The sequence below is a fragment of the Eupeodes corollae genome, chromosome 3, assembly GCF_945859685.1.
Source record: "Eupeodes corollae chromosome 3, idEupCoro1.1, whole genome shotgun sequence".
Taxonomy (NCBI): Eukaryota; Metazoa; Arthropoda; class Insecta; order Diptera; family Syrphidae; genus Eupeodes; species Eupeodes corollae.
The window spans coordinates 108,345,606-108,372,543 of NC_079149.1; the positions used below are offsets into that span (position 1 = coordinate 108,345,606).

The 26,938-nt window shown below is 34.1% G+C and overlaps 3 protein-coding genes across 3 annotated transcripts; 2 read left to right on the plus strand and 1 right to left on the minus strand.

Moving 5' to 3' along the window:
• Window positions 1-2,699: 2,699 nt before the first annotated feature.
• LOC129950729 (uncharacterized) lies at window positions 2,700-4,115 on the plus strand. The gene has a single exon (XM_056062652.1). The coding sequence runs from the start codon at window positions 2,700-2,702 to the stop codon at window positions 4,113-4,115; it is 1,416 nt and encodes a 471-aa protein (XP_055918627.1).
• A 5,992-nt stretch (window positions 4,116-10,107) lies between these two features.
• On the plus strand, window positions 10,108-12,056 carry LOC129951818 (putative E3 ubiquitin-protein ligase UBR7). The gene is made up of 3 exons (XM_056064165.1): window positions 10,108-10,435; window positions 10,493-11,240; window positions 11,308-12,056. The coding sequence occupies exons 1-3, from the start codon at window positions 10,265-10,267 to the stop codon at window positions 11,682-11,684; spliced, it is 1,296 nt and encodes a 431-aa protein (XP_055920140.1). The 5' UTR covers window positions 10,108-10,264; the 3' UTR covers window positions 11,685-12,056.
• Window positions 12,057-21,547: 9,491 nt separating this feature from the next.
• Window positions 21,548-26,246, minus strand: LOC129950101 (uncharacterized membrane protein DDB_G0293934-like). The gene is made up of 2 exons (XM_056061916.1): window positions 26,172-26,246; window positions 21,548-22,394 (listed from the first exon to the last, which is right to left on the minus strand). Exons 1-2 carry the CDS (start codon window positions 26,233-26,235, stop codon window positions 21,616-21,618), a joined length of 843 nt encoding a protein of 280 aa, XP_055917891.1. The 5' UTR covers window positions 26,236-26,246; the 3' UTR covers window positions 21,548-21,615.
• Window positions 26,247-26,938: the final 692 nt, after the last annotated feature.

Consider the following 26,938-nt stretch of genomic DNA (forward strand, 5'->3'; position numbering starts at 1 on the left):
CATCAGTGTCTACTATGCGTGTTTTGTATAGATCAATGTAGAAGTTTGTAGCTATTTGGTTAATATTCTTCCTTTCGTGAATTCTTTTATCATTATCCGCCATTGCTGTTATCCACTCTTTATAATCTTGGATTGCACACTTTGCCTTTTTTATTGATCTCGTTTCTTCGATTACTGTCTTTAAGAGGTTGTCACTGAATTTTTGGATGTCTTCTTGACAACGTTTTTTGATGTTCTTCCTTATATTTTTCAAATCTTGTTTTTCACGAAGTGCTATCATATTTAGAGTTTCACTCGATAGTTTTTGCTGTTTTTGAGATACAGCAGTGAGAATATACCTGTCTGCAGATTCTTTTATAGTTTTTTCCATTTTGTTATATGCTATTTGAGTAGGTTCAATTAACCTTGATATGATGTTATATCGTTGCGTTGAAGATCAGCATTATAACTTTTGATTATATCTGTACTTATCGATTTTGTTAATACTTTTCTTGTAGTTTTATGAAGTTGCCTAGTTTTATGGTTGATTAACAACTCCGCGCGTACTATTCGATGATCCGATTCGAATTGAAAGTTATTAAGTACGGACACATCTTTAAGGATTGATCTTTTATTGCAAAGAATAAAATCTATTTGGTTTTTGTACTTTTGGCCTGGTGAATTCCAGGTCCATTGATTTTGCGGTTTCTTTTTAAATAACGAGTTTCCAACTATAAGTTTTTGTTGCCAAATATATTGGATAAGACGACTACCTCTTTCATTTCGATTACCGTAGCCATATTCTCCCATAATGGTTTCTTCGCCATTTTTCCTGAAACCTAATTTGGCATTGAAATCACTGATTATCAGTAAAATCTCTGTTTTAAAGTGTGCTGTTGCTATTTCCAGTGTCTTGTAAAAGCGATTCATCTCGTCATCAGTTGCTTTCTCAGTTGGTGCATAGACTTGTATGATGGATATGTTACAATTCTCTACTTTGACTTTCATTCCTATTATCCTATCGTTAAATTCTTTAATTTCTTGAATATTCTTTTTTAACTCTTTGTTTATAAGGAAACCGACGCCATAAAGGCCTTGTTTAGTTCCGAAGTAAGCAAATATATTTCCGTTGTTAAGTTCTTGTATGCTTTCGCCTTGTCGTCTTACTTCTGCTAAACCGATTATATCCCAGTGTATCTTATTAAGCGCGTTTTCTAGTTCAACAAATTTTTCTTTTGATTGGAGAGTTAGTGTGTTTAGAGTTGCTACGTATAAGGGTTTCGTACCTGTATTGCTTTTATTAGTATAGTAGTTTTTGTTTGTATGTTTTTTGTTTAGTGAGATGCTTTCCGCAAATTTATAAAAGGGGGGGTGTTGGCCGAAATCCTCCACGGTGGCCGACCGGGTTGGAGGTTTATTCTTCAGTTTATCTATTATAAAATTGTCTTCGTTATTAATAATTGGCTCGCTGGGGTTGACTTTTAGCATTTGTTGTGGTGGATTGTTCGTTATTTGTTATTGATTTGTTGTTTTTTCGAAGTTATCTACAGCAAATTGGTTACCATTTTTAGCGTCGGCACTTTGACCCATAGTGACGGTTTTCTTGAGGACATATTTCATCAGGGGGAATGATGACGACGATGGTGATGACGATGAGAAAGTTTTATTTTTTGTTTGTGGTCTACTGTTCTTTTTGGACGAGCTCCTCGCTATATCTGAGTCTTTTTCAAAGTCATCATCAGAAAGCTTTCTTTTGTTTTGCTTAGGGTGAGTCTTTATATTGATAATTTCTTCTGCTGTTAATGTTTTACCATCGACAATCAGCCTGTTGTTTTTGCCTTTTACTTCTGCATTGCCATTCATGTTTCTTAAGGTATTCGCTTTTTCAAGTAAATTTTTCCGCTTTTCTAATACATCTTTCGGTAAGTCATCATAAAGAATTAAGTTTGTATTATTTTTTGTGTTATATGCTTTTAGTTTTATTTTATCATCCATGATCAGGCATTTTGTTCTATATGCCAAGAATCCAATTTTGATAGGTCGAGTTTTATTTTTGTTTTGAACTCCAAGACGATAGACAAAGTCAAGATCTTTCAATGAAACTTCAATTTTGAAGACTTCACTTAAAGTTTGTAGCACTATTTGCTCGAGTTCAGTTGTTGATTTTTCAATTTCTTCAAAATTGAGAAGAATAACGTTCTTTCTTCGTAGTTGGCATTCTAAAATACTAATTTTTGTGTATTAACTTTTAAATGAGAGCTGCAAAAGTGACACTAGTGGCCCATTCCAAAATAAAAACTTTTTTACAAGACTCTTAATTAATTGACTTTTACTACACATACGAATTTTTGATTACTCTTTTACCTCGCTAAATGACAAACAGAAGTCTTAAACATTAAATTTCTCTACTACAGGAATAAAAAAAGACCACTTGAGTTGAAAGTTGAGTTCTCAACCTCATGCGTTTAATGTTCTTTATGTAAAAAGTGTTCCTTTTTCTTTTTTGCAAATTAAAGAAAGTCTCCGTCTAGCTTTCGTTGCGTAGACATCGTTTCTTATAATCCGATCTTTCACTTTCTAGTTCATTATCATCTCCCTCTCTTTATAAACCGGTTTGCTTTTCAGTAATTTTTTTTTCCCTTTCTCACCAAAACTGTTATCTTTCTTTCCATATATAACCCTATTTAATTGCTTATACAGCCCTCTCCCAACGGGCTAAAATGTATGGGAACAGATATAAGGGGTTATCTCCGGATAAACCCCTTAGCTCTCCACCCGTGCACTCTCCTCCACCTAAACGAACAAAACAAATAATGTCCCAAGAAGAATTTCCCGAACTCCCTCAATCAAATAGCAAAAATCCGAAATTTATACTAATTTCATCAATAGATGATAAAAAACCTCTTTCAAGTGTAAGTGTTTTTGTGTTGAAGAAAGCTATAGACGCGATTAGCAAAGAATACGACAGCATTAACCAGCTCCGCGATGGTAACATTCTTATTCTTGCAAAGAATAAAAGAATAGCGGAAAAATTTATAGCAATCTCTAATTTAGCCAACCAGTGTCCGGTTAAAGTAAAATACCATGATAATCTTAACTCGTGTAAGGGTATCGTATTTGCACCATTCCTTACTAATGTTCCCGAATCTGAAATCATTTCTGAAATGTCCTCCCAGGGGGTCACGGATGTGTACAAATTCACCAGAAAAATCGACGGGAAACAGATTCCCACTGGACTTATGTTGTTCACATTTGACCTCTACCAACCACCGACCACGGTGGAAATTGGTTTCTATAAAGAAAAGGTTAAAGAGTACATCCCTAACCCAATGCGCTGTCGCAAGTGCCAAATTCTTGGTCATACCACCAAAAGGTGCTCCAAAGATGAAGTCTGTGCAATTTGCAATCTCCCACCTCATGAAAACGCCCCCGAAAGTTGTACACGTGTGATGTGCGCAAACTGCCCCCCAACTGCCGATCCCCATCCATCCTCATCCGTTAAATGCCCCAAATATATAAAAAACAAAGACATTTTGACGATAAAAACTAGAAATAAATGTAGCATGTCAGAAGCCCAACGCCTATATAAAATTACTAATACAAATACAACTCATACAAACGCAAATACTTATACTGAAATAGCAAAGGTAGGTAATAACAGTTCTTCCGATAATGCCTCTTCACGTGAAAAATCAAATACAAATACAAATAAAACAGCAAAGCCTAGCCTAAATGATAAAACTCAAAAACCAAAATATAATTTCTCCAACACATCAGCTTCCTCTTCTCTCTCAAACTTATCAAATGCATCAACTTATTTTTCTCTTTCTAATCTATCAAAAACATTAGATAATCAAACCGCTTTTACTCAGCAAACTAACACCTCTCAACAAAAAACAGTTCAAACACATTTAACTCAAACTAGTTCCCAAAAACAACAAAACAAAACCGAAACAACTCAATCATCTTCTTCAATTTCTTCCACTCAATCAAAACACAACGAGCTTGAAACTATGGACGTCTCTACTGACGTAGTGGCATCTCCCATATCCTCTATTACTCACTCTCTCCTAGAACAAAAAAAATATTTTATACCCCCATCTGTAAATGATGATGAAAAAGAACCCGATTTATAATAAACTTCCCGCAAATGCGACCCCCGCTGACCGTTTGTCAAGACGCTTGGACCATGGGAATGGCCCAAGCGCCTTGACTACCGGACAGCGGGATCGAATTATTAACACCAACACACAATCATCTTCCTCTATAACATCACAACCGAAAATAAAAGTAAACCGCACACTTCAAATCCAAAATTTACTGAAAGTTCTTCAATGGAACATGAAAGGTTACTCAAATAACTACGATGAGCTTAATCTTCTTATAAAGGAACATTCACCTTGTTTTATTTCCTTGCAAGAAACGCACTGCTCTTTTCAATCTACTCATGTTGTCCCAAAATCGTATATAGGATACTTTCATAATTTTCCAACAAACTTTACGAATAAACAGGGTATTGCTGTTTTAATAAAAAATAACATTCCCCACAAACAGATAGCAATTAACTCTAACTTACTAGTCCTTGCTATAGAAATACAATCTGGCATTAAATTAACGATTGTTTCTATTTACATTTTACCTCATCAAAATTTTAACAAAAATGACCTAATAGATATTCTGTGTCATATAAACACCCCTGTTTTACTAACAGGAGATGTAAATGCTTGGAGTGTACTATGGGGATCGCCCAAAACTAACGCTAGAGGCTCTATTATAGAAGATTTCATTCTAAGCTCCAACCTCTCAGTTTTAAATGATGGTTCGCCCACGCATTTATCAACCCACAACACTTTCACACATATCGATATTAGCTGCTGCTCTGGCTCTTTACTACCAATAGCAACTTCCCACACTTTAGACGACCTTCACAATAGTGACCACTTTCCACTAATTACAACTTTTGATTTAGGAATATTCAATACACAAGTTATTAACTCCCCCAAATTTATAACAGATCGAGCAAACTGGCCCAGTTTTGGCTTTAACATAAATAAATACATGGCAAATAAACCCGTATATTCAGACTTAAACAAAGAAGCCGCCTTACTGGTTAAAGCAATTCGATATTCTGCTAACTTATCAATACCACAATCTAATCCTAAAATAAATAAAAGAGTTGTACCGTGGTGGACTCCGGAAATAGCTAACCTTAGATTAGTTAAAGTAAATGCTTGGAAAAAGTTTAAAAAAAACCATAATCAATTAAATTTAATTAGTTATAAAAAAGCAAATGCCGCCTTTCGACGTCAAGTTAAAATCAGCAAAGCCAAAAATTTAAATGAAATTACTTTATCAATAAATAGAAACTCAACCACCGCAAAAATATGGAGCAACATCCGATGTTTAACAGGAAATTTTCCTTCGAAAATAATAAGATGTATAGTGTCACCTCAAGGCCCCATCTCTAATCCTTCTAAAATTTGTAATTACTTTGCCAATATTTGGTCTGAAGACTCGAGTGATATTAATTTTCCGGTCAGTTATTGTATAGAAAAAAACGTTTGCATCAATAAAAACATGCAAATACACACAACTGACACCTCGGCTCTATATATCGAAAACCCTATTGAACTCAAAGAACTTGAAAGCTGCCTTACTAAACTCAAAGGTAAAACCGCAAGTCGGGATAGGGTATCTTACCCGATGCTAAAAAACCTTCCCCTTGAAATAAAATGTAGGCTACTGAACTTATATAACAATATTTTTTCAACTGGAGTTATACCTCTGAGTTGGAAAATTGCTTGTGTTATTCCGATTCAAAAACCTAAAAAAGACATATCCACCATTAGCGGCTACCGCCCAATTTCTCTTATCCCATGTATTTCTAAAATCATGGAAAAAATAATCGCGAGGCGTCTTCAATGGTTTACACAAAGAAAAAATCTAATTAGCCCCAATCAAGTTGGTTTCAAACCAGAAAAGGGTTGCATCGATGCACTTTTACATATTGATAACTACACAACAAATGCTCTATCATCCCGGAATCATGTTTCAATCCTGTCAATTGACTTTGAGAAAGCGTTTGATAAAATTGGGATACATCTTGTTCTGAACAAGCTACACTCTTGGAGGGTAGGTCCTAAAATAATACAATACGTAAAATCATTTTTAACTAGCCGAAGATTCTGTGTAAAAACTAACAACTCCTACTCTTCAACATATAAGCTTCACAACGGCATTCCTCAAGGCTCCCCGCTATCAGTGGTCCTGTTTCTTATTGCCTTTCAAAAATTATCAATAATTGTAGATAGACATAAACTTCTAGACCATTGCATCTATGCAGATGACCTCTATGTCTTGAGTAAATGCAACGATTTAGTCAAAACTAAAGAAATGTTCACTAACCTGATAAATGAAATTCTTGTTTGGTCGAATACATCTGGTGCTAAACTCTCACTAGAAAAATGTAAAATATTGCATATTTGCCGAAAACTAACTTGTTCTCAAACACTAACACTAAATATAGATAATATTACAATTAACTCGGTTGATAAACTAAACATTCTAGGTCTTACTTTTAATAAAAAATATAAATGGAATGATCACATAATTAATCTTAAAAAGAGCCTGGCTGACAGAGGAAACATTATAAGTTATTTAGCATGTAAGAAAAGTAGTGCACATATTAACACATTATGTAACGTTGTCCGAGCCCTTTTACTTAGTAAAATTGATTATGGTCTTTGTATATACGGAAGTTGTCCTAAGTCCGCACTAAAAATCATCAAACCGATGTATCATCATGCAGCGAGAAGGAGTATCAACGCTTTTCCCACCACCCCAATTAAAAACATATTAGCAGAAGCAGGACTGCCCTCAATCGAAGAACAAATTATAAAAACAAGAGGAAACTGCTTTGCCAAACTTTCGTTCTCATCCGGATCTATAGCTGAAAACTGTTTTAAGTCAGCAATTCGCCGGCATATTCCTAAAAGAATAGCATCCGCAATAGAAACAGTTGTTGAAGTTGCAACTGATTTGAACCTTCCATTGAGACATTACTCCAAATATAAGGCCTTGCATCCACCTTGGACAATCAAAGAGTCTTCTTTTATTCTAGACCTTAACTTCAATCGAAAAGGCATTACTGACAACAGATACTACCGTGCTATCTACAATGACATCTCTAACGAACTGAAATCAAAAGGATGGTCTTTTATTTTCACCGACGGGTCAAAAATAAGCGAAAGCGTGTCATTCGCGGTTGTCGAAGAAAATGGATTGCTCATTAGCACGGGTCTACTATGCGAACAAGCTTCTATTTTCACGGCAGAGGCTCATGCTATATTGGAAGCGGCCAAAACTTCTCTAAAAAGAAAGGGTAAATACATTATAACAACCGATAGTATATCTGTTATAAACGCTATCCGTAATGATAAATACAATGTTTCCGTTATAAACAAAATTAGAGACATTCTCATTCTTTCACCAAAAAAACTTAAAATAATGTGGACCCCTGGTCACACAGGAATTCAAGGGAACGAATATGCCGACGAAGCTGCTACTGCGGCTCACAAAACACCACTCTACCTCTTTGAAACATTCACTAAAAAAGACCTAGCTAACGCTATTCAAATTGGCAATGCAAAAATGAATCAAGAGGAATGGAAAACATATATTCACCACTACGTCACCATTAACCCAAAACGAGACAAGCCAAATTACCCAACATCTACAACAAAAATCGAGAACACAAATTTCATAAGACTTCGTTTAGGTCACACATCCTCCACCCACCAACATCTGCTCCGTAAAGAAAACCCTCCGATTTGCACTACATGCAACGCAGTCATCGATATAAAACACATTTTGGGCTTAGGACAATGTTCACTACCTAGTTCCATCATAAACGATATTCTTAAAAATAAATCTATTATATCAATTTTAAAGGCTCCATCCATAGAAAATATATTAATAATTAATGAATTTATAAAAGCATCAAATATTTCTATATAAATTGTATCTAAACATTAGAGCCGTTAGTCCCTGCAGCTTGTGCTCACTAAACAATATTACCATTGTAATTATTTTATAATTATCTTGTTAATAAATAATAATAATAATAATAATAATAAATAAATTTCTCTACTACAGGAATAAAAAAAGACCACTTGAGTTGAAAGTTGAGTTCTCAACCTCATGCGTTTAATGTTCTTTATGTAAAAAGTGTTCCTTTTTCTTTTTTGCAAATTAAAGAAAGTATTCTAATATTATTACAAACAGGAAGAATTTTTATAAGCAAAATTAAATCCAAATTTGTCAATGTCTAAATAGTCTAACCTAACAAACTGACTTATTTCTAGGATCTATTTTGACGTTTCTCTTCATTAAAAAAAAAAACACTTTTTGATGAGGAAAGCTAAACATCAAAATTTTTAACTTCAAAGTGATAAAATAGGACTTTCTATATATATCTCATCTTTATAAAACAAAATTGAAATGTTTTAACTGCCTTCACTTTTTCACAACATCAAAACATTTAAACTAACTTAAAACAATTAAATGATAGATGTCTCTCAGTCTTAATGTATTTGGTGAACATGCCTTTTTTGACAGATAATGACATTAATAGAATTTTAAAGTACTAAACACGATCTTCGTACACTTTTTTAATGATAAAAGTTGCCACCATTTTGTTCTATTCACTTTTTGCAGACTTTTCAAATGTAGTTATACCTTTTTTTTTGATAAAAACAAAATTGAGTTTTACAATTCACCTATATGCTTTGCAAATGCTTTTGCAGATCTCAAACAGACTCAATCATGCTTATTTTGAGATTCGAACGAAACGTTGAATCGAGTGAGTAGATTTATTCGTTCGAATGAATTTTGTTTATTTTGAGATTCGAATGAAATATATTCATTGCAGAAAATGAACCGAAATGAACAGTATTTTGGAGATCAGCTGTTTTAAATGATATGAAATTTGATTTGTTTTAGTGTGACCACACTAAATTTTTATTTTTCGAAGAGTCTTATTTTTAATTCAGAGTTTGTCACAGATTAACAGTTTCTGAATTCAAAAATAAAGTAAAGTTAATAAATTGATAAAGAAAAACATTCAAGACATGAAATTAAACATTTTTTCAACTAACGTAACCATTTTGGTTTGAATTTTCATGTTGTGTTTATACCGTTTAATATGTTATGTATATTCGTCACACATGGTCACACTTTTAATTGAAATGAAAACAATCAAAGTTTATAAACTTCAAAACGATGTAGATTTCCTTATTTTGGAGAAAGTAAACAATGGCAATAGATTTGTTTCTTAACTTTAATGGCGAAGAACGAGAACATGTTCTTAGAAGAAGGATTATGGACGCATCAAATCCGTTTGAGTTTGGCGATTTAAAGAAAGTACCTATAAAATTGATGTGAAATTTTCCTATTGCAAAAATAAATCCTGGTGACTAAATTGATTTTGTTTTGTAGATTTGTAAGGAACTTTCGCCTCAATAAACGGGCATTTAAATATGTTTTGGATGAGCTTTCCATCGAAATACAGTTGGGAACTTCTTTGTCCATACCGTAGCACCGTCCATGGAGGCCCATGGATATTGAGCTTCACGGCAGCATCTCTCCAAAACCGGTCAACATCTATACGGTTTACAGAAAAACCCTTCGCTACCTCTGGATACTCCTCCATCAACCTTATCAGGATTTCTTTTTGTTCCCTATTTGTCCAATTTGAATGTGACTGTGCCCTTTATGAAATAACAAAAAAAAACTCGTCAATATAACCAATTTCGTTCAATTATCGTATAAAAATTGTTAAAACTTACATCTTTCTTCAGCTATTCACCAGAAAATATCTGAACGACACAAAAATGACATTTGGTTCGAATCACTCGAAAGTCAAAATTTACTTAGTTTTTTTTTTTAAATGAACTTTCGATTGAATCAGCAAACTTTCGAATCGATCGAATCTCAAAATAAAATCTTCTCGAATTCGAATAACTTTCGATCGAAAACGAATCTCAAAATAAGGGTGAATTAGTAACTTGTTTTTTTTTCAAAACCTAGGAACGCATCTCTACAAACTACATAGCCGACGCCAATTGCAAATCACAAACGGCAAAAGCCAGTTTGTTTTGGTTTCTTATTAACGTCAGTTCCGCGCGCAAAAGCAAAATTTTAAGTGTTTCTTTTTTTTGCAACAAACAAAAAAGTTACTAATCATTCTGTTAATCCAGAGGTCTTTATAATTTAACATTTTTTCATAATGGCTGAATCGGAAAATAAAACTCCTACGGCTACGGAAACCGAAGCAATTGATGCTCTCGAGGAGACCAGCGTCACCATGGTGGACATTCTGGCCCACGAAAACCAACTGGAAGAAGAATACGCTGCAGTCTTGGGTGCTTCAGATGATAAATGTTGCACTTATGCCAAGGTTTGTTGTATTTAGCTTTATTGAATGAATTCTAATGCTTCGATTGTCCATCCATAGGGACCAATTAAGCGCCAAGCCTTATATTCCTGTTTGACTTGCTGTCCCGACTCAGTCAAGGATCTGGAGAAGTGTGCTGGCATTTGCTTGGCTTGTTCCTTACACTGTCATGAGAATCATGAACTCGTAGAATTGTATACAAAACGTAATTTCCGTTGCGATTGTCCAACAGAGCGTTTTCCGGGTGTGAAGTGTGCATTGAATCCGGAAACTGCTGTTGGCGATAAGAAAATGCCAAAGAACGAACTGAATCTCTATAATCAGAATTTCCAGGGTGTCTATTGCACCTGTAAGCGTCCCTACCCGGATCCCGAGAGTCCCATCGAGGAGGTCATGTTGCAGTGTGCCATCTGCGAGGATTGGTACCATTTGCATCATTTGGGACTGAAGGTGAAGAAGCTACGCGATGACTACCACGAGATGGTATGTCCAGGCTGTATGCAGAAATTCGAGTTCTTGCAAGACTATACTGGAATGGCTTTGAAGAGGCTCGAGGACCTGGATGGGTCTGATGTTTCCGTGGAAACCGATGACAAGTTGAAGTCGGACTTGGACAAAAGCATTTCCGAAATTATGAACATGAGTGGCGAGGATGAGTCCGGCGACGTCGTAGCTGATGCAAGTACATCTTCGAAAGTAGAAAATGGAGAGAAAGCCACAAATGGCATAGAGCCACCTTCTAAAAGACAGAAGCTCGAAGAACCAACAGGCTGTCGACGGCCAAAAATCAAACCAGACTGGGATAAAGGTGTGTATTTATTAGGCGACTCTCCTTTTGAAAAGTATTGGTCTTCATAGATTTTCCTTCATTCCAGATGTAGCCACTCTTTGGCTCTCAGACTGGCGTACGGCTCTTTGCAAATGCAAGGAGTGTCTGCCACTCTACGAAGCCAATAAGATAACGTTTCTCCTCGATTGCGAGGATTCAGCTAATCACTACGAAGAGCGTGGTCGGAATAATGCCAAAGAGTCCTCCTACGAACAGGGCATTCGGGCACTCTCCACAATTGGACGAACCCAACAGATCGATGCCATCACAGAATACAATCGTATGAAGGACAAACTCAAGGACTACCTCCACACTTTTGTGGTTAGCAAAAAAGTTGTCACCGAAGAGGACATCAATAGATTCTTCCAGGAAATAAAGAATGAGAAAAATGCCAATTTGGGACAACCGTTCTTTTGTCGTTAAAAATAATTGATTCTATGATTCTTTGACTCTCGTGGCTTTTTGTTTCTTCTCGAGACGAAGATGAAGTCAAACAAAACAAAAAATTCATTCCTCTTCCCTTTGAAGTTTTAGATTAAAATAAGTTGTTACTTTTTTTGCTGTAGCTTCTGTACAACCATCGACTCGGCAAAGAGAGAGTTTATTTAACGTTATCGTTTTTTTTATTGTAGATTTTCGAATAAGCAGCAAAATTTGAATTAAATTTTTTTTTGCTTTATTTTCTTTTTTAATGGGTATTCGATGAAACTTTTTTTATGGTATCATTATTTTTTTCTTTGGTATTAAAATTCATTCAAATGGAATAAATATTCTCATACAAATAACTAAACACAACTATTTGTTTGATTTTATTTCAATTTAAGATAACAGTTAAAGGAAAGCCCCATTTCCGGTCGATAAAACGGAGAATCAACTAAAATATGTGTATAAAAGTAGAAATGCACACTTTCCGCTGATGTTTATAGGAAACTATGATTCAATTCCAATTTAATAACGAGAAAAGAGTGAGATAAAATCAATCTGGTTCCACAAACTTTCGATGTTTGGTTTTAAAATTGGCCGCACATGATCGAACCCAATTGGATCTAGTGAATGCGATCGAGTCAGCCATTTTTAGTTTTATGGATTTTCGAATTGTTGAAAATCGAATGGAATTCATAATTTTGTATTTAAAAAACATAGAAATTCAGTTGGAACCAAATATCAAACTAAAATATTTTATTCGTAATAACAGAAAATAATTATTATCTATTTTTTACCGTTAGCCTTGTCACAGTAAAAACCGTTTTTCAAATATATGGCTGTTCATAAAAATAGCAGTGCATGACAAAGTACTGGATCTGTAACGTATGAAGTAAGAAAAACTGTAATAAGTTATATAAAAGTATACAAATAATGTTAGCTAACAGTTAGTTCTTTGTTGCATAACCATTGTTTTTTATGATGCTTCGCATCTACGTGGCACCGAGTCCACTAAAACCTGACACCTCTCGACTGGTATTGCGTTCCACGATTTACGCACTGCTGCCCTCAATTTTTTTTTTCGAATTCTTTGGTTTTGCTTTATAAACTGCGTTCTTAACATCCCCCCACAAATTTTCGATGGGGTTAAGGACGGGGATTGAAAGGCTAACGGATAACTTCTTCTGCGCAAACGATTTTGCATTTTTTGACGTTTGATTTGGGTCATAGTCTTGTAACATAACCTCCTCGATAATTTTCATATACTCGGTTGTATCTCTTATGCCCCCGATGGGATTAATAGGCTGACCCCGTAATATAAAAAGCAAACCCATATCATAATTTTTCCTCCACCATGCTTCACTGTTTTTACAGTATACCGTAGATCGTATGCTGCATTTTAGGGTCTTCTCACATATTCTCGACGCCCCTTTGACCCAAAAAGAACTTCTTTGCTTTCACTGCTCCACAAAACATTCCTCCATTTCTCTTTTGCCCAATCTCTATGCGCTTTAACAAAGATGGTACCTTGCGTGTACTTCGGGCTGGTAGCTTCACTCTTAAATGACGTCTTCGTATTGTGACAGCGCTAACAGACAGTTGAAGTCCATTTCTTATTTTCCTAGAACCTATGAATGGGTTCTGTTTTGCTAACTGAACAATCTTTCTGTCTCTTCTTTCAGTAGTCATCCTTTTTGGGCCTCGCGTTTTCGGTTTATTTTGCCATTTTAAGGCGTTACTGACCATTTTTGCTGAACAGCCTAGGAATATTTTGGTAGATTTTTCCCTCCAAACGAAGTTTTCTAATAAGTTTTCTATTTTTTTTGGTGCAGTGTCTTGATCGTCCCATATTTATTAATTTTTTTATATGCTAGTTTGTTAAAAATACCTAAAACTTTAAATATTAAAATATTAACTTACCGAAAAATACAAAAAATATTTTCCAAGACTTTTTAATTATAAAATCAAAAGCACTGCAATTTTTGTGAACACTCTATATCTAGAGAGTTTGAAATAATGAGTGTTCACCCGGAAAAGTAAAGTATAACGTTAAGCTAAAAATATGAAAATGAAAGACTGTTAGATGAAATTAACATGATAATTTAATAATTGAAAATCTAATAAAATTTGACCAGCACTGCTATTTTTATGAACACAACTGTAAGTCACTAGGCCCTAGTTGTTGAATGGACTGTTGCGCCACCTAATTTATTTATTATAATGTAGTGCTAGCTTCTCCTACAACTAAAAAAGTAGCCAATGGACGAAAAATTAAGAACCGGAGTTGTTTTCCGCTATCCACTTAAGTTTTATTAAAATATATAAAATTTAGAATAAATTGTTCGACAGATTTTGCAGCAGCTAATTTTTCGATTTAAAGCATTATGAATTTTTGAATATAATCGGTCCGTTGGCGTACTTTCTGCGCTAAAATTCTCTCACAAAAAGAAAAAACTACAAAAAAGTAAGCGAACGGGAAAACAACAAATTTTTCACACACTGTCAAAAAAAATTTAATTTTTGAAACATCATCATTTCATTTCGTAATTAGAATTTATTTGTTGTTATAAATGGATAAATTAAAACAACAACAGCAACTTCACGCTGGTACATTGTTTTTTTTTATGAAAAAGCTTGATTAAACTCGCGCAATATTTCTAAATCTCCTCCATGGTTCGACTCTTGCTTAAAAAGCTAAAAAGATAAAAGAAACAAGGCCTGGATTAAATATAATAAAACAAAAGCTGATAATGGTCGCATTCACAAAGCTAGTGGCTACGTAGTAATTCAACTAGCTTTGTGAATGCAAAACTACACTACACTGTTTTCAACAACGAACTTAGCCATGACTCTGAAAAAATTTTAAATATGTATGTACATATGTATGTACATATGTTTGCAATTGTTGGATCTCTGAAGATGAAATCGTTCGCAAAGCTTCAGAACTGGACGTTTGTTTTAGCCCTGGTCCAGATGGTGTACCTTCTTATATTTTGAAAAAATGCGCATCCTATTTATCCTATACTCTTCATATTCTTTTTAATGAATCGCTAAAGTCTTCAATTTTTTCTGAAATGTGGAAGATTTTGTTCAAAACACCGATAAATAAAAAGCGTATTAAAAATGAAATACAAAACTATCGTCCTATTGCAAAACTGTCCGTCATCCCTCATTTATTTAAGTCCATTAATTGCAAGTCTATAATTTGTGACAGTCAACATGGTTTTGTTCAAAATAAGTCAACAGTTACTAACCTTTTTCATTTCAGTCCTTTTTGTTAAGATTCGTTTGAAAAACGGAAACAAGTTGACTGTGTCTTCACAGACTTCAGTAAGGCCTTTGATAAATTGTGCCATAAAACGTTAACTTCCGAACTTAAATCCCTAGGCTTTAACGATAAATTTGTTAGTTGGGTTTCGTCGAACTTATATAATAGATCATACAGCATAGTTTTTAGGAATGAGTGGTCATCATATTTTTATACCAACTCTGGCATACCACAAGGTAGCCTCTTAGGAGTTTAACTGTTTATTTTGTACGTTAACGACTTACCTTCTATTGTAAAACACTCATGTGTTTTAATTTAACGTATTGAATCACTTGACGACTGTTTACTCCTACAAGATGATCTAAATAGTTTTCGCGAATGGTGTTAATAAGCTTTTGCTAAACTTAGACAAATTTAAATCAATGTGTTTTACACGCAAATAAAATGTTTTGACTTTTAATTATCCATTAGACTCTTCCTATTTGACTTAAATCTCTTCTTTCTCTGACCTAGGAATTTTTCTTGGTTCAAAATTTACTTTTACAATTCATTATGACTATTTTACTAAAGAAGCAAATAAGATACTCGGATTTATAAAACGGTTTTCACATGATTTTCGCGACCTTTACGCCCCTATTATGGTTGGCGAAGCGAACGTTCGACGTGAGATGTTTTCATTAGCGAACTAACCCATTCGACGTATTACGGTTGGCGAACTTTACAATTCGAGTTCGAAATTCAGTGCTACCATAAAAAAAAAAAAAATAACAGACATAATAAACGTCAACTCATGAAATTTCAAAAAAACTGTTGTGTTCATTAATTGATAATTTTCATTCGAGTATTTAATAAAATTACAAAATAAACCAAAATGATAAGCAATATAGATTTGTTTTTTGGAGAAAACGAAAATAACAGAAACAAAGTAAGAATACTTCGACTGCGCAAGAATATTCGAGACAACTCTAATGTATTGGAACTCCCTAATCATCTGTAAGTAGAAACAATATTTTGTGCAGGAAGTTCTTTTAATTCTAATAAATTCCTTAAGTTTCAGATCATATTTTCGACTGAATAAGGAAGCGTTTGTTTTCGTATTAAACAAGTTGGAAGGCCAATTTAAAAATGCAAGCACCTCTTCGATCCCTGCTGTACTAAAATTAGCTTGTGCCTTTAGATTTTTTGCTAGTGGGAGTTATCAAAGCAGCGTAGGAAATGATTTTGACTTAGGCCTGTCACAATCCTCGGTTTCCATAGTATTAAAAGAAGTTGTGTGTGCAATCGAAGACAAATTATGTCCAACCTGGATCAGTCTCAACATGTCATCCGATGAGAAACAAAATGCACGAAACTATTTTTTTTCAACGTCCAGGTTACCAGGAGTAATTGGATGTGTTGACGGGACCCATATAGGAATCGTTGCTCCGATTGAGTTACGTCATCAGTATCTTAACCGAAAAGGATATTACAGTTTAAAAGCAATGAAAGTAAGTGTTTTCCTTGAGAATAGCTTTTGTTTTTTAATGCAAGTTTTTAAGGCGTGTGACCATAACATGTGTATTCGTTATGTTGACGCAAGATATCCTGGATCGACCCATGATTCCTTTGTATGGAACTGCAGTAATCTTAAGTCAGTTCTTGAAACGTGGTACCAAAGAGGAGAACGTTCAATGTTCCTTGGTACTATTTATATTTTTATTTTTATTTCGTCGTTCAATAATTTCTTCTTATTTTTAGGAGACGCCGGTTACCCACTATCGTCTTGTTTGCTCACTCCTTTCAGAAACGTAAGTTCCGGTTCAAGGCAGTCTTTATTCAATAAGCAACACGCCAAAGGCAGAAATATAATAGAAAGGACTATTGGCGTTCTTAAGAGTCGATTTCGCTGTCTTTTAAATGAAAGGAAAATGCATTACGCTCCTTCAAAGGCAAAACAAATTGTGAATGCATGCTGTGCCTTGCATAACATTTGTATAAAATACCGAGTTACAGATCCCGAGATTGTAGAAGAGGAAATATCTTTACCAACAGAAGGAATACAACTCGAAACTCCAAGCAGTGCTGAAGCCGAACGCAGAAGAAATCAAATAATGGAATCTCTGTAAATAAAAAACAACATTGGGATGAAATTCAAGTTCAAGTTTATTTTGCTTTCATAAATAATAAAAAATATATTTGATTTAAAAATTAAGTCGTAACTCTTTATTAACAAGAAAAAAAGGAAAAGAATTCATTCATAACTATAAGAAAAGTACAAGGAAAAAAAAATATTTTAATTTTTTAAATTAAATTTAAGCATCTCCAATTCGTGCTTTTTCGTTTCCATTTCCAGATACTCAGCATGGCGACGGTTTTTATCGAAATTTTCTTTTTCTTTCCTTTTTTCTGCTGCTTTTAATAGAGCAAGCTTCTCTCTTTGAATTTCGTAGCTTTTTCTGGAAAATCTGGCGATGTCGGACAGAAAACTTAACTTTTCTTTTTCGATTTTTACCAACTCTGTCTGTGTTGCAGTTTGGCCTTGTAACAAGCGAAGGCGTTCTTTTTCAGAATTTTCATTCATTGTGGTTCTTTTCATTGCTGGTAGTGGGGGCGGTGGTGATTTTTGTTTATCGGCTGCACCAGGGTCTTTTTCGTTGAGCACTTCAATGTCTTGTAAGCCGATAATTAAGTCCTCTGAAATTTGGTGAGATGAACCAAAGCACATACCTTCTGGCCTTACAGCTTGCTCAAGTCCAAGCAGCTCATCCACAGCTTGTTCTAAAGGTGTTAAGGAAACTTGAGAGTATTTACCTCCACCAGTTGCCACCACTTCGGCTTTATTCATCGAAAGTTTCCTTTTGATTTTGAGCTTATAATCCAGCCAAACCTGTTGAATGAATACCAATTTTATTCAGAAAGTTTTTTTTTTTCAAATTCACATTACCTTGTGCCATTCTTTTCCATCACGAGTAGGTGGCCCAAGTGAGTTGAGGGTTGTAGCAAATTGGTCCCAATATTCCTTTTGGTTTTTTTTGGAAGAACCAAACTCTCCAACACCTCTCGCTAGATTTGGGTTCGATACCATCAGTTCGACTAGCTTTTCGAACTGATTTTTATTAGTTCTCTTGCAGCTGAATAAAAAAAATTCATTGATTCATGTTATTTTATAAAAGAAATGAAATAAACATATGTACTTACATTGTTTTATTTTCCGACATTTCTTTTGCATAAGCTTCGACCTTTTCTCACACAATATGAACGTTCGACAAAAAATAACTCGAATGACGTTCAAATTAACGAACATTCGATAACGACAATAGAGTGAGACCAAACTTCGAAAAAGTATTGACATTTAAGTCGAATCAACGGTTCTCAATTCGCCAACGGTAATACCAATTTCTCACACTCACACGTTTATTCATTCGACTCGCCAATGGTAATAGGGGTATAATACTCTTAAACTTCTTTATATATCATTTGTAAGACCAATATTGGAATATGGCTGCATAATATGGGCTCCCTTTCATTCAGTCCATATAAACAGATTAGAAGGAGTACAAAGAAGATTCACGCGCTTCTGCCTCCGTTTCTTCGCCCAACAATCATAGGCTCACGCTCATAAATCTTTCATCGCTTTCTAAACACAGAGAGTAAATTTAGCTGTGCTTTATTATAAAATTAATCAATGGGTCAGTCATATCACCATCAAATTTGGAAAAATTAAACTTTATTTATAGCCGATCAAGTAGATTTAAGTATGGTAAAAAAGTCCCCTCAACCAATTGATTTCAGTTTACAACAAGTATTACTTTTTGGTATATTCCGTAAGCGATGATTTTAAAATTAAAACATTTAAATTAAATCTTTTCAACACTTCAGTTTATCTTTTTTTTTATTTTTTTTGCAAATTGCTTAAAGCATTGTAAATCTATTAATCTAAGAATAAATGTAATATTAGTCTTAAGTTCTAACGTTAGTTTGTTTAACGAATTCAATAATTAAATAAAGTATAATGTAGTGTTAGCTTCTTCAACCGCAAGGGTATGTAATGAATGTATGACGAAAAATTAAGAACCGAAGTTGTTTTACGCTGACAATTCGCAATTAAAAATCTACCATAAAAACGTTCTGAAATAAAATTGAGAATAAATTATTCGACAGATTTTGGAGACTATGGTGGCTATTGATGTAAGATACCACTCAGCTCTAGCACGAATTCCATCATTACCGGAAACTTTTGAAAATCCCCAAAAAAAGTACCAAATATCATACGATCGGATAACGTGATACGGTTTTTCGCAATTCGTTTAAGTATCTGCAAAAATATTTCATCAATGGAAAAACGATATACTGTTTTGTTTTCGTCGTCAAAACTCTTTACGTAAGTCTTCAAAATTTTATGGGACATAGTTGCCACTCGACTGGAAAGTCAGGGAATTTCAAAAGGTGTCATACTTACTTTACTTAGGTCCTCAGACTTTTTAAGTCCGTTGGGAACCCCTAAAGGGGCATAGGGCCTCTACTACGCCTGCTCACCTCGTGTACGGTTTCCAGAGATGTGTTTCAGCTCCCTCAATATTTTGTGTAGTAATGCTGATTCCGCCTAGATTGTCCTACGCTATGTGCTTCCTTCGTCGTCCAGCTCTTTTTCCTTCTTGTGTGAACGGATTCCACTGCATTGCTTGGCCTTTGATGGAGTCGCACATGTTTACAGCATCTTCTGCTTCTTGAGCCAAAGCGTTGATGAAGTTACGCTTGTCACGGTGCACATTGCGGTTTACCTCTCTGTTTTTCGTGTGATACGGGGACTCCACCAGCAGTTATTCTAGCCCTTAACCTCTTTAGGAATCTGGCATTCTGCGGGCCTTCACTTCCTGCGTCCAGAAGCGTCCTCACATTCCAGAAACCAATCTTTGTCCGGGTACAATAGCCAAAAGTCGCCAACGAGTTATAATTAAGTATCCGAGGCGTAATTACGGTGGAGTTCAGTTAGGAAGAGTGCTTATCTCCGTAACCTATCCCGAAGAGTCAGAAAACTTGGCCCTTGCAAGTTGTATTGCTGGCCTAAACCAATTTTGAGGCAATCATCAACTACCCGATCGGATGCCACAGGCACCAAAAAAGGAGCATTTGTCAGCTGAGATTTTTTAATAATGAAATAAATTAAATATTTCTTTGAATTCCGTCCACGATTTTAATTTAGAATTTATGATTAGATAAAGTAGGTTTACTTTAAAATTATTTCAGTACTAAAGTCAAAATTAGTTTGATATTTACAATCGAAGTAAAAATCAGTTTATCGTTAGCGGCTCGTAATACATTTAATACTGACCAACGAACGTACCTTTTATATTTTAATATGTTGTTTAATTGTGTCACTCCATGTCTTCAAGTAAAAAACTCAATTGGCACTGTCAACATACGGACAAAATCGTAATTTGTATTTTTTTCTGTTCCCTAAAAAATTGTCTTTACCAATGTGTGATGCAATTTTTAATATTTTTCAAAACATCCCTGACAATTTTTTTTATGTTCCAAAATCTTGGCAACTGTCCCAAATTCCTCGTCAATTCTACAAAGTCGTAGATTATTTATTGGATGAACTTTAGTTAATTGTCAAGTTGACACTTGTTGCACTTGTCAATGCTTATAAACCGAAACCCAGCTTTAATTAAATGGGGCTTCCAATTGTTAGAATTTTTGTTTGTTGGTTATTGTATTAGTGTAACCTCGCGTACTTGTTAAAGAGTGTGTACGATTGTTGTAGGATCAGTTCAAAGAGGGATAAATCTTTGGAAAAAAATCTATATCTCTAGATTTGATCTTAAATCAAAAATAAATCAATTTATTTTGCCTCATGGAATTTGTGTTTTGACGGATCAAAATCAAATGAGAATTAACTTATTGAATTAAACTCAATATGCTTTTAGTTTTCAAAACTAATAAGGTTGGAAAAAAAAAATAAAAAGTGAATGGAATGTAGTTAATTTAATCTAATTCACTCCCAAATTAAAAATTACTTACATCAATTGCATTTGTTGCTACTTTTTATGTTGATTCAAAAAGCTTACCACCAAACATACTTTTCTAAAGGTTTTATTATATGCTTTTGGAATGTTTAACAAATTTTTTATTTAACTCTTATTATAAAAACAATAAAAAAACAAAAAATATTTTCAACATTCTGCACTACGTATAGATTATCTTTTAATTTAATTTTTTTTTCTAATTTTACTGTATTTAGTTTGATTTTGTTTATATTTAAATTATGTACGATTTATTTATTGCAAAACTTAAACAAAAAAACTAATTTAATAATAATAATAAAAAATACGATTAAAATAAAATAAAAAACAATAATATTACAAAATTTTCATTTATCTTACAAAATAAAAAAAAACTATGCACTTCTTTGAAGATTGTTTAAATTTACTTTTTAACTTTTGTTTAATTTTAAACTCTAACTAATTTCTAAATAAGAGAAGCCCAACAATGTTTTGTGGATTTCGATTAAAAAATGTTCCTTAAGCGAGAATAAATTAATATCCTTGGCAATTAAATTTAATTAATGCAATTAATGTTAATTTTAATTTTAATTGATATTCAAATTTTTACAGAACTATTTATTATTACGCCATTTTAAAACATTTTGTAGATTAAAAAATTGATAATTTTCATATTACGTTACGATAAGGACAAATTCGTAAGTTCCGCTGAGTTAAATTCCATTAACTGGTCACTATCGATATTGAGAAGACTAATGACACTGGGTGCTTCATTATTATTTGTTGAGGCTGAAGTTGAACCCGCTGCAGCGCCAGTGCCCTGATTGTGATTTTGCTGTTGCTGTTGGTGATGGTGATTGTGCTGAGTATTAGCCAGCATATGTTCGATTTTGAAGCTATTGTTGGATATTGATATTGGCGTTGGATCATTCCAATGCAGACCATTGTTATTGGGGTTGAGCTGAGCGGATGAGGCTGTGGCTGAGGCTGATGCGGCTGAAGATGACGGCCCTGCCGACTCTGTTAGAGGATTATTCACGTTGAAATTGATGAGATTATTGATATTATTCGGCATGGGTTGCTTAAAGTGCGAGGGACCTGGCCATTGTTGGGCTGCGGCTGGTTGGGAAGATGGACTGTACATACTATATTGGTTCATAGTGCCGGGATGTTGTTGCTGCTGCTGCTGTTGTTGCTGTTGTTGTTGGTAGATATCGAAGTCGATTGGAGAACCATTAACAACGCCTGGTCCTCCTCCGGTACCAGGACCATAGTAGGGATGATTGGGTGACATCATGTTGATATTTCCATTGCCATTGCCACCACCCATATGGTATGGCGATGGAGTGCCACTTGTGTTGTGATTGTATGGATTTGGTGGAGACACTGGCTGTGGAGATGGCGTTTGGTCAGGCAACCTGTATACGTTGCCGAACACATAGGATAGTGGTGATGTGTCTATAATAATAGTAGATGAAAGGAAAAAAGAAATTGGTTTTAAATTGGTTTGCCTATATATCGACACAATGTTTGCTGGAGAGAGATTTAAATGGAACTGATTTGATTGGATTGCTCAGTGAATTTATTTTTAATTAATCATTATTGGTTTTAAAAATACAATTTTTCTCATTTTATAAAAGAGGTGAGGACATTATATTTAATATTTATTTTTGTGTGTATTTTTAAACAATTTAACAATACAGATTCTATGCGGAGGTTGTGGTTTTTCGTTGTTAATTAAAACAAATAACAAACCGGTGGCAATAACGGGTGCTCTTTTTAGAGTTATATAACTTTAAATTGGCGTTCGTTTTTGTCAACTGTCATTATTTTTAGTTTGACTTTTATTTTTTTTTCGTAAGAGAATTAGTTAAACAATGAAGCTTACTGTTGGAGTGATTATAATCCTCAAGTCTATGTTAAGACATGGTTACATTCGCAAAAACTGACTTCTTAAAGACTTTTCACATGACAGCGACCAATGAATAAACGAATATGAGCCAATTATGACATTTCTTTTACATGGCTTGTCTTTATTTGTCAGATACTAGAATTAAGTTTTAAGGTTAAGGTGTGTAGAACGTGAATTGAATTTAAATGTTTTTTTACAATCAGACTGCAATTCACTTAGATTTATAAATTGTTCAAAATCACATTTATTCAATCATTCGTCGGTCGTTGGTTCGTCTCGTGTGAAAAGTCCTTTAATTTGATGTATGAGCTTTAAGAAGGATGCTGGCCATTAAAGCCAATGGTAAGGTTAGGCTAGGTTAAGGTGGCTGTCCATCAGGGAATCGAACACACTTAGGCCAGTTTAACGGCATTGTGATGCCACATGAATCTTGAGAATTCCTCCTAAGATCAATGGAACCAATTTGAGTCACTTAGAAAACGTGAATGGCTGATTATGCTGATATGATTTAGATCGTTTAGATCATTAAAGAAGGATTCTACTTGGTAATTCTTGAGTTTTTGAGCTAGAGCAGGACATGTACAGAGAAGGTGAAGAAATGTTTCCTCCTCTTCCTCATCCATACAGCTTCTGCAAATATCATTTGAAAATACAACTAGTCGTGTATCGGGCTTTCCTATTAAGGCCCAACTATAATAGGCATAAGCTAGCATATGCGGCCATAAGTAAACGTGTGAATACAAATAATCTCAATACGAGTGAACATAATGGAGTCTAGCTTCGTCTCGTTCAATTTTTCTCAGTTTCGTTAACTTAAGCAAGAGCGACCCCATTCGCTCGCCGCATAAGTAAAATCTAACATGTAGATACATACGTAAGCAAATCTGCATTATGGCTATCCGCAGTAATTTCACAAACTTAAGTGAATTTTCGTTGGGTTTTTGACATAAGCTTATGTTTGCTTATGCCTATTATAGTTGGGCCTTTAGACAGTGTCCGGTTATGACACCTATTCTCGAGCTTATATGCGATCTGCTTAGAGATAGTAAGCACCGTGATCGCTTTAAATCTAGTTGTTTCTTGTGACCTGACACGTGGTGATGTTGTTCCACCAAGCGTTTGCCTTCTTCATAGCGTCTTGCCTTACCAACAGTATACAAGTAGCGATTGGCACTGTACCATGCCTGGCGAGTTCATCTGCCTTACAGTAACCTGGAATGGCTCTATGGCCCGGCACCCAGCAAAGGTGAATATTAAACTGTTGTGCCATCTCCATTAGAGATGATCGGCAGTTATGGACTGTTTTAGAGTTTGTATAGAGACAGAGTCCAGAGACCTGACTATCTGAGAAAATACGGATATCAGACGTTTTCTTTGAGTCAGGACATCACTTCTCTTATCGCCAAAAGTTTTCGCCTGGAACACGCTACAATGATTGGAAAGGCTGAATGAGAGACCTAATTTCAGTCGTTCAGAGAACACACTTCCACCAACCACTACTTTTGTTTTTGAATCATCTGTATAAAAATGGATTGACTGGTCTTCCAGGAATGCACTATCCTCCCAGAAACATCTTTAAGGTATAGAAATCTGGAAGTTTTTGTCGAATTGCATTTGGGGGATGATGTAGTCTGTGTGCATTGGAAATGATTCTAAATTCAAGAATTACGGAGAGGCCAATGTTGTTGTAAGTCCACTGCGACGAAGCTTTGAGGTGAATAGCAGAACAGCCAATGGTGAAAACATGCCACAAATGATTTATAGAAAGAAACGTTTGGTGACGGCATAATTTCACGTTATGGACCCATGAATTGGCCTCCAAGAACATGCGATTTAATGCCACTTTGATAACCAAGAAACTACTTGATCACTTGAAGAACAACTTTTACAACAAATGTTGGAAACAGTCATAGAAAATTCATCATTTCTAAATTATAATGCCAGAAAATCATCTTTGTTTTATTCCGTTTCAAAGTTTTATATCTTTAAAAAAAAACAAATGTTTATAAACGTTTTGAAGACATAGTAATACTATACTATAAGATAGAGAGTTAAGAGAAGTTTTCGAAGACATGATTTTCACCAAACGAACGTACAACATTGATTTTTGATTTAACCAATTTCGTAATTACTTGATGCAATTTAGCTTAGCAATTGATTTAACTCGGACATGTGAGTCCAGCCTTAAAAGGAAACGTCAAAAATCAAAATGAGTAGACGTCGAATAACGTAAAACTAAGAAAGTAGCATGACTTTAGTCAAAATAGATTTTAGGTGTGTAGGACGATGTCAAATTAGACGAAAGAAATATCGGCCGGCGACAAAAAATGAAAAATGTTTTAAATATCAAATTAGAGTTGATTTGACGTTTCTGAAATATAGTTATAATCCGCGTTTTTCTTTTTTAGTTCAGAGCAGAAAGAATAATTGTGTTTATTTTTGAGCTCTGATCGTTCAAAACTTTGAATTCGTGGTTCTTTTTTAGTTCTAAACATGTTCAGAGCACGCTTTGTGAGCTCAGAATAAAATAACAGATTAAACGGAGTAAAATGCTGAACACAAACAATTTGATAATTAAAAGCCGGGAAATAAAAAAAATGATCGTCATAACAATAAAAATGGCGGAAGAGGCTAGTCGTTTTAGTGCAGAAGGAAAGATAATTTAGAAAAAACCAATTGCATATAGCATTTTTATGAAAATTTTGAACGCCTTCAAACAGACGACATTTCAAATCATGACAGTTTAGTGCTCAAGTTGTTTCATAATTAAATCAGAGAGCTCTGAACATACTTTGTTCAGAACTTTACTCTACTCTACTCTGCTCGCCCAACCGTGCTCAGCGCTCAGTTCTGGATTAAGAAAGTCAAAAGGCCAAATATTTAGCTGACCCATTCGTTGGGCTTTTGACATAAGCAACTATTGTTAGTTTTTCTTTTAAAACTCAGATCAGAGAACTCAGCTGTCAAAATAGATGTGTGTGTGTTTTTTTTAACTCACCATTTTCAGGATTTGTTTCTTTTTTCAAGTTAGTTAGCTAGTTTGGAACAAGCTCTATATACTCTGAATAAAATGGCCTAGCTAATGTAGTAAAAAACTGACAGCGGCTGACTTTACGTTTGTTTCGTTAGGTATGAAAGAGGCAGGAAAATTCCAATTCCAAAACTTTTGACAGTTCGGTTCAGTGGGGTTCAAATTATTTTGAATAATGAAGTTTCGTTAAGTTTTCACATCGGTTTCAAAGTTTTTTAAAACAAGTTCCAAAAATTCTGCGACTGTGTTCCATCAATACATTTTTCGACATAAGAAAAGAAAAAACTCTTACCTCTTGGTTCCGTCTTGATAGCTGGATTTGGCATTGGATTTGGCATTACATTGAGAAAATGCATTTGTTGTGCTCCTGAAAGCCCACAAAAATAATAAAATAAATATTAGTTATTCAAACTTAAAAAGCAAATTAATATTATTTAAGCATTCAAATGAAAGAAAAACATGCAAAATGAAAAATTAAATGCGTTTTAAAAATAATAATTAATGTTAAAGTTTCTTTGTTTCCCAAAACCAACACACAAACAAAAAATAAACAAACATATAAATATAAACTAAATAATTAATAAAAATAATTTACTAATTAATTAATGTTAAATAATAAAATCACACTATAAAACACAACCAAGCCTAACTTACATTTTTCTCTAAGATATTCTGAAATAAAATGTCTTTCCTTTTTCATAAAATTTTCAAAGTTAAGTGAAAAAATTGAATTATTTAATTAAATCTACCGTTTATTTTTCAATTATTGTAATTTGTTTTATATTGGTTATATTTTTACTTTCATATTTTATTCTAAATTAAAAATAACAACTTTTGGTATCATCTTGAATACAACCATTTTTATATTCAAACAAATGCAAATACATACAACATTTATTTTAATTTATTTCCTCCAATTTTTTAATTTATTTATTTTTTTCTTTTTCATATAAATATTTTTTTTTTGTTTCTTTTTGTTCTCTTTAATAAAATACATATTCCAAAATTTAACAATATATCCAAAATTCGACTAAATTTATAATAACTATATCGTTATTA

Excerpts from the sequence above, each read along its gene's own strand:
- LOC129950729 (XM_056062652.1), top strand. The coding sequence starts at position 2,700 with ATGTATGGGAACAGATATAAGGGGTTATCTCCGGATAAACCCCTTAGC.
- LOC129951818 (XM_056064165.1), top strand. The coding sequence starts at position 10,265 with ATGGCTGAATCGGAAAATAAAACTCCTACGGCTACGGAAACCGAAGCA. Across the intron at positions 10,436-10,492 it reads AATGTTGCACTTATGCCAAG|GGACCAATTAAGCGCCAAGC; the intron begins GTTTGTTGTATT and ends GTCCATCCATAG. Across the intron at positions 11,241-11,307 it reads CAAACCAGACTGGGATAAAG|ATGTAGCCACTCTTTGGCTC; the intron begins GTGTGTATTTAT and ends CCTTCATTCCAG.
- LOC129950101 (XM_056061916.1), bottom strand. The coding sequence starts at position 26,235 with ATGCATTTTCTCAATGTAATGCCAAATCCAATGCCAAATCCAGCTATC. Across the intron at positions 22,395-26,171 it reads TATCAAGACGGAACCAAGAG|ACACATCACCACTATCCTAT; the intron begins GTAAGAGTTTTT and ends CTATTATTATAG.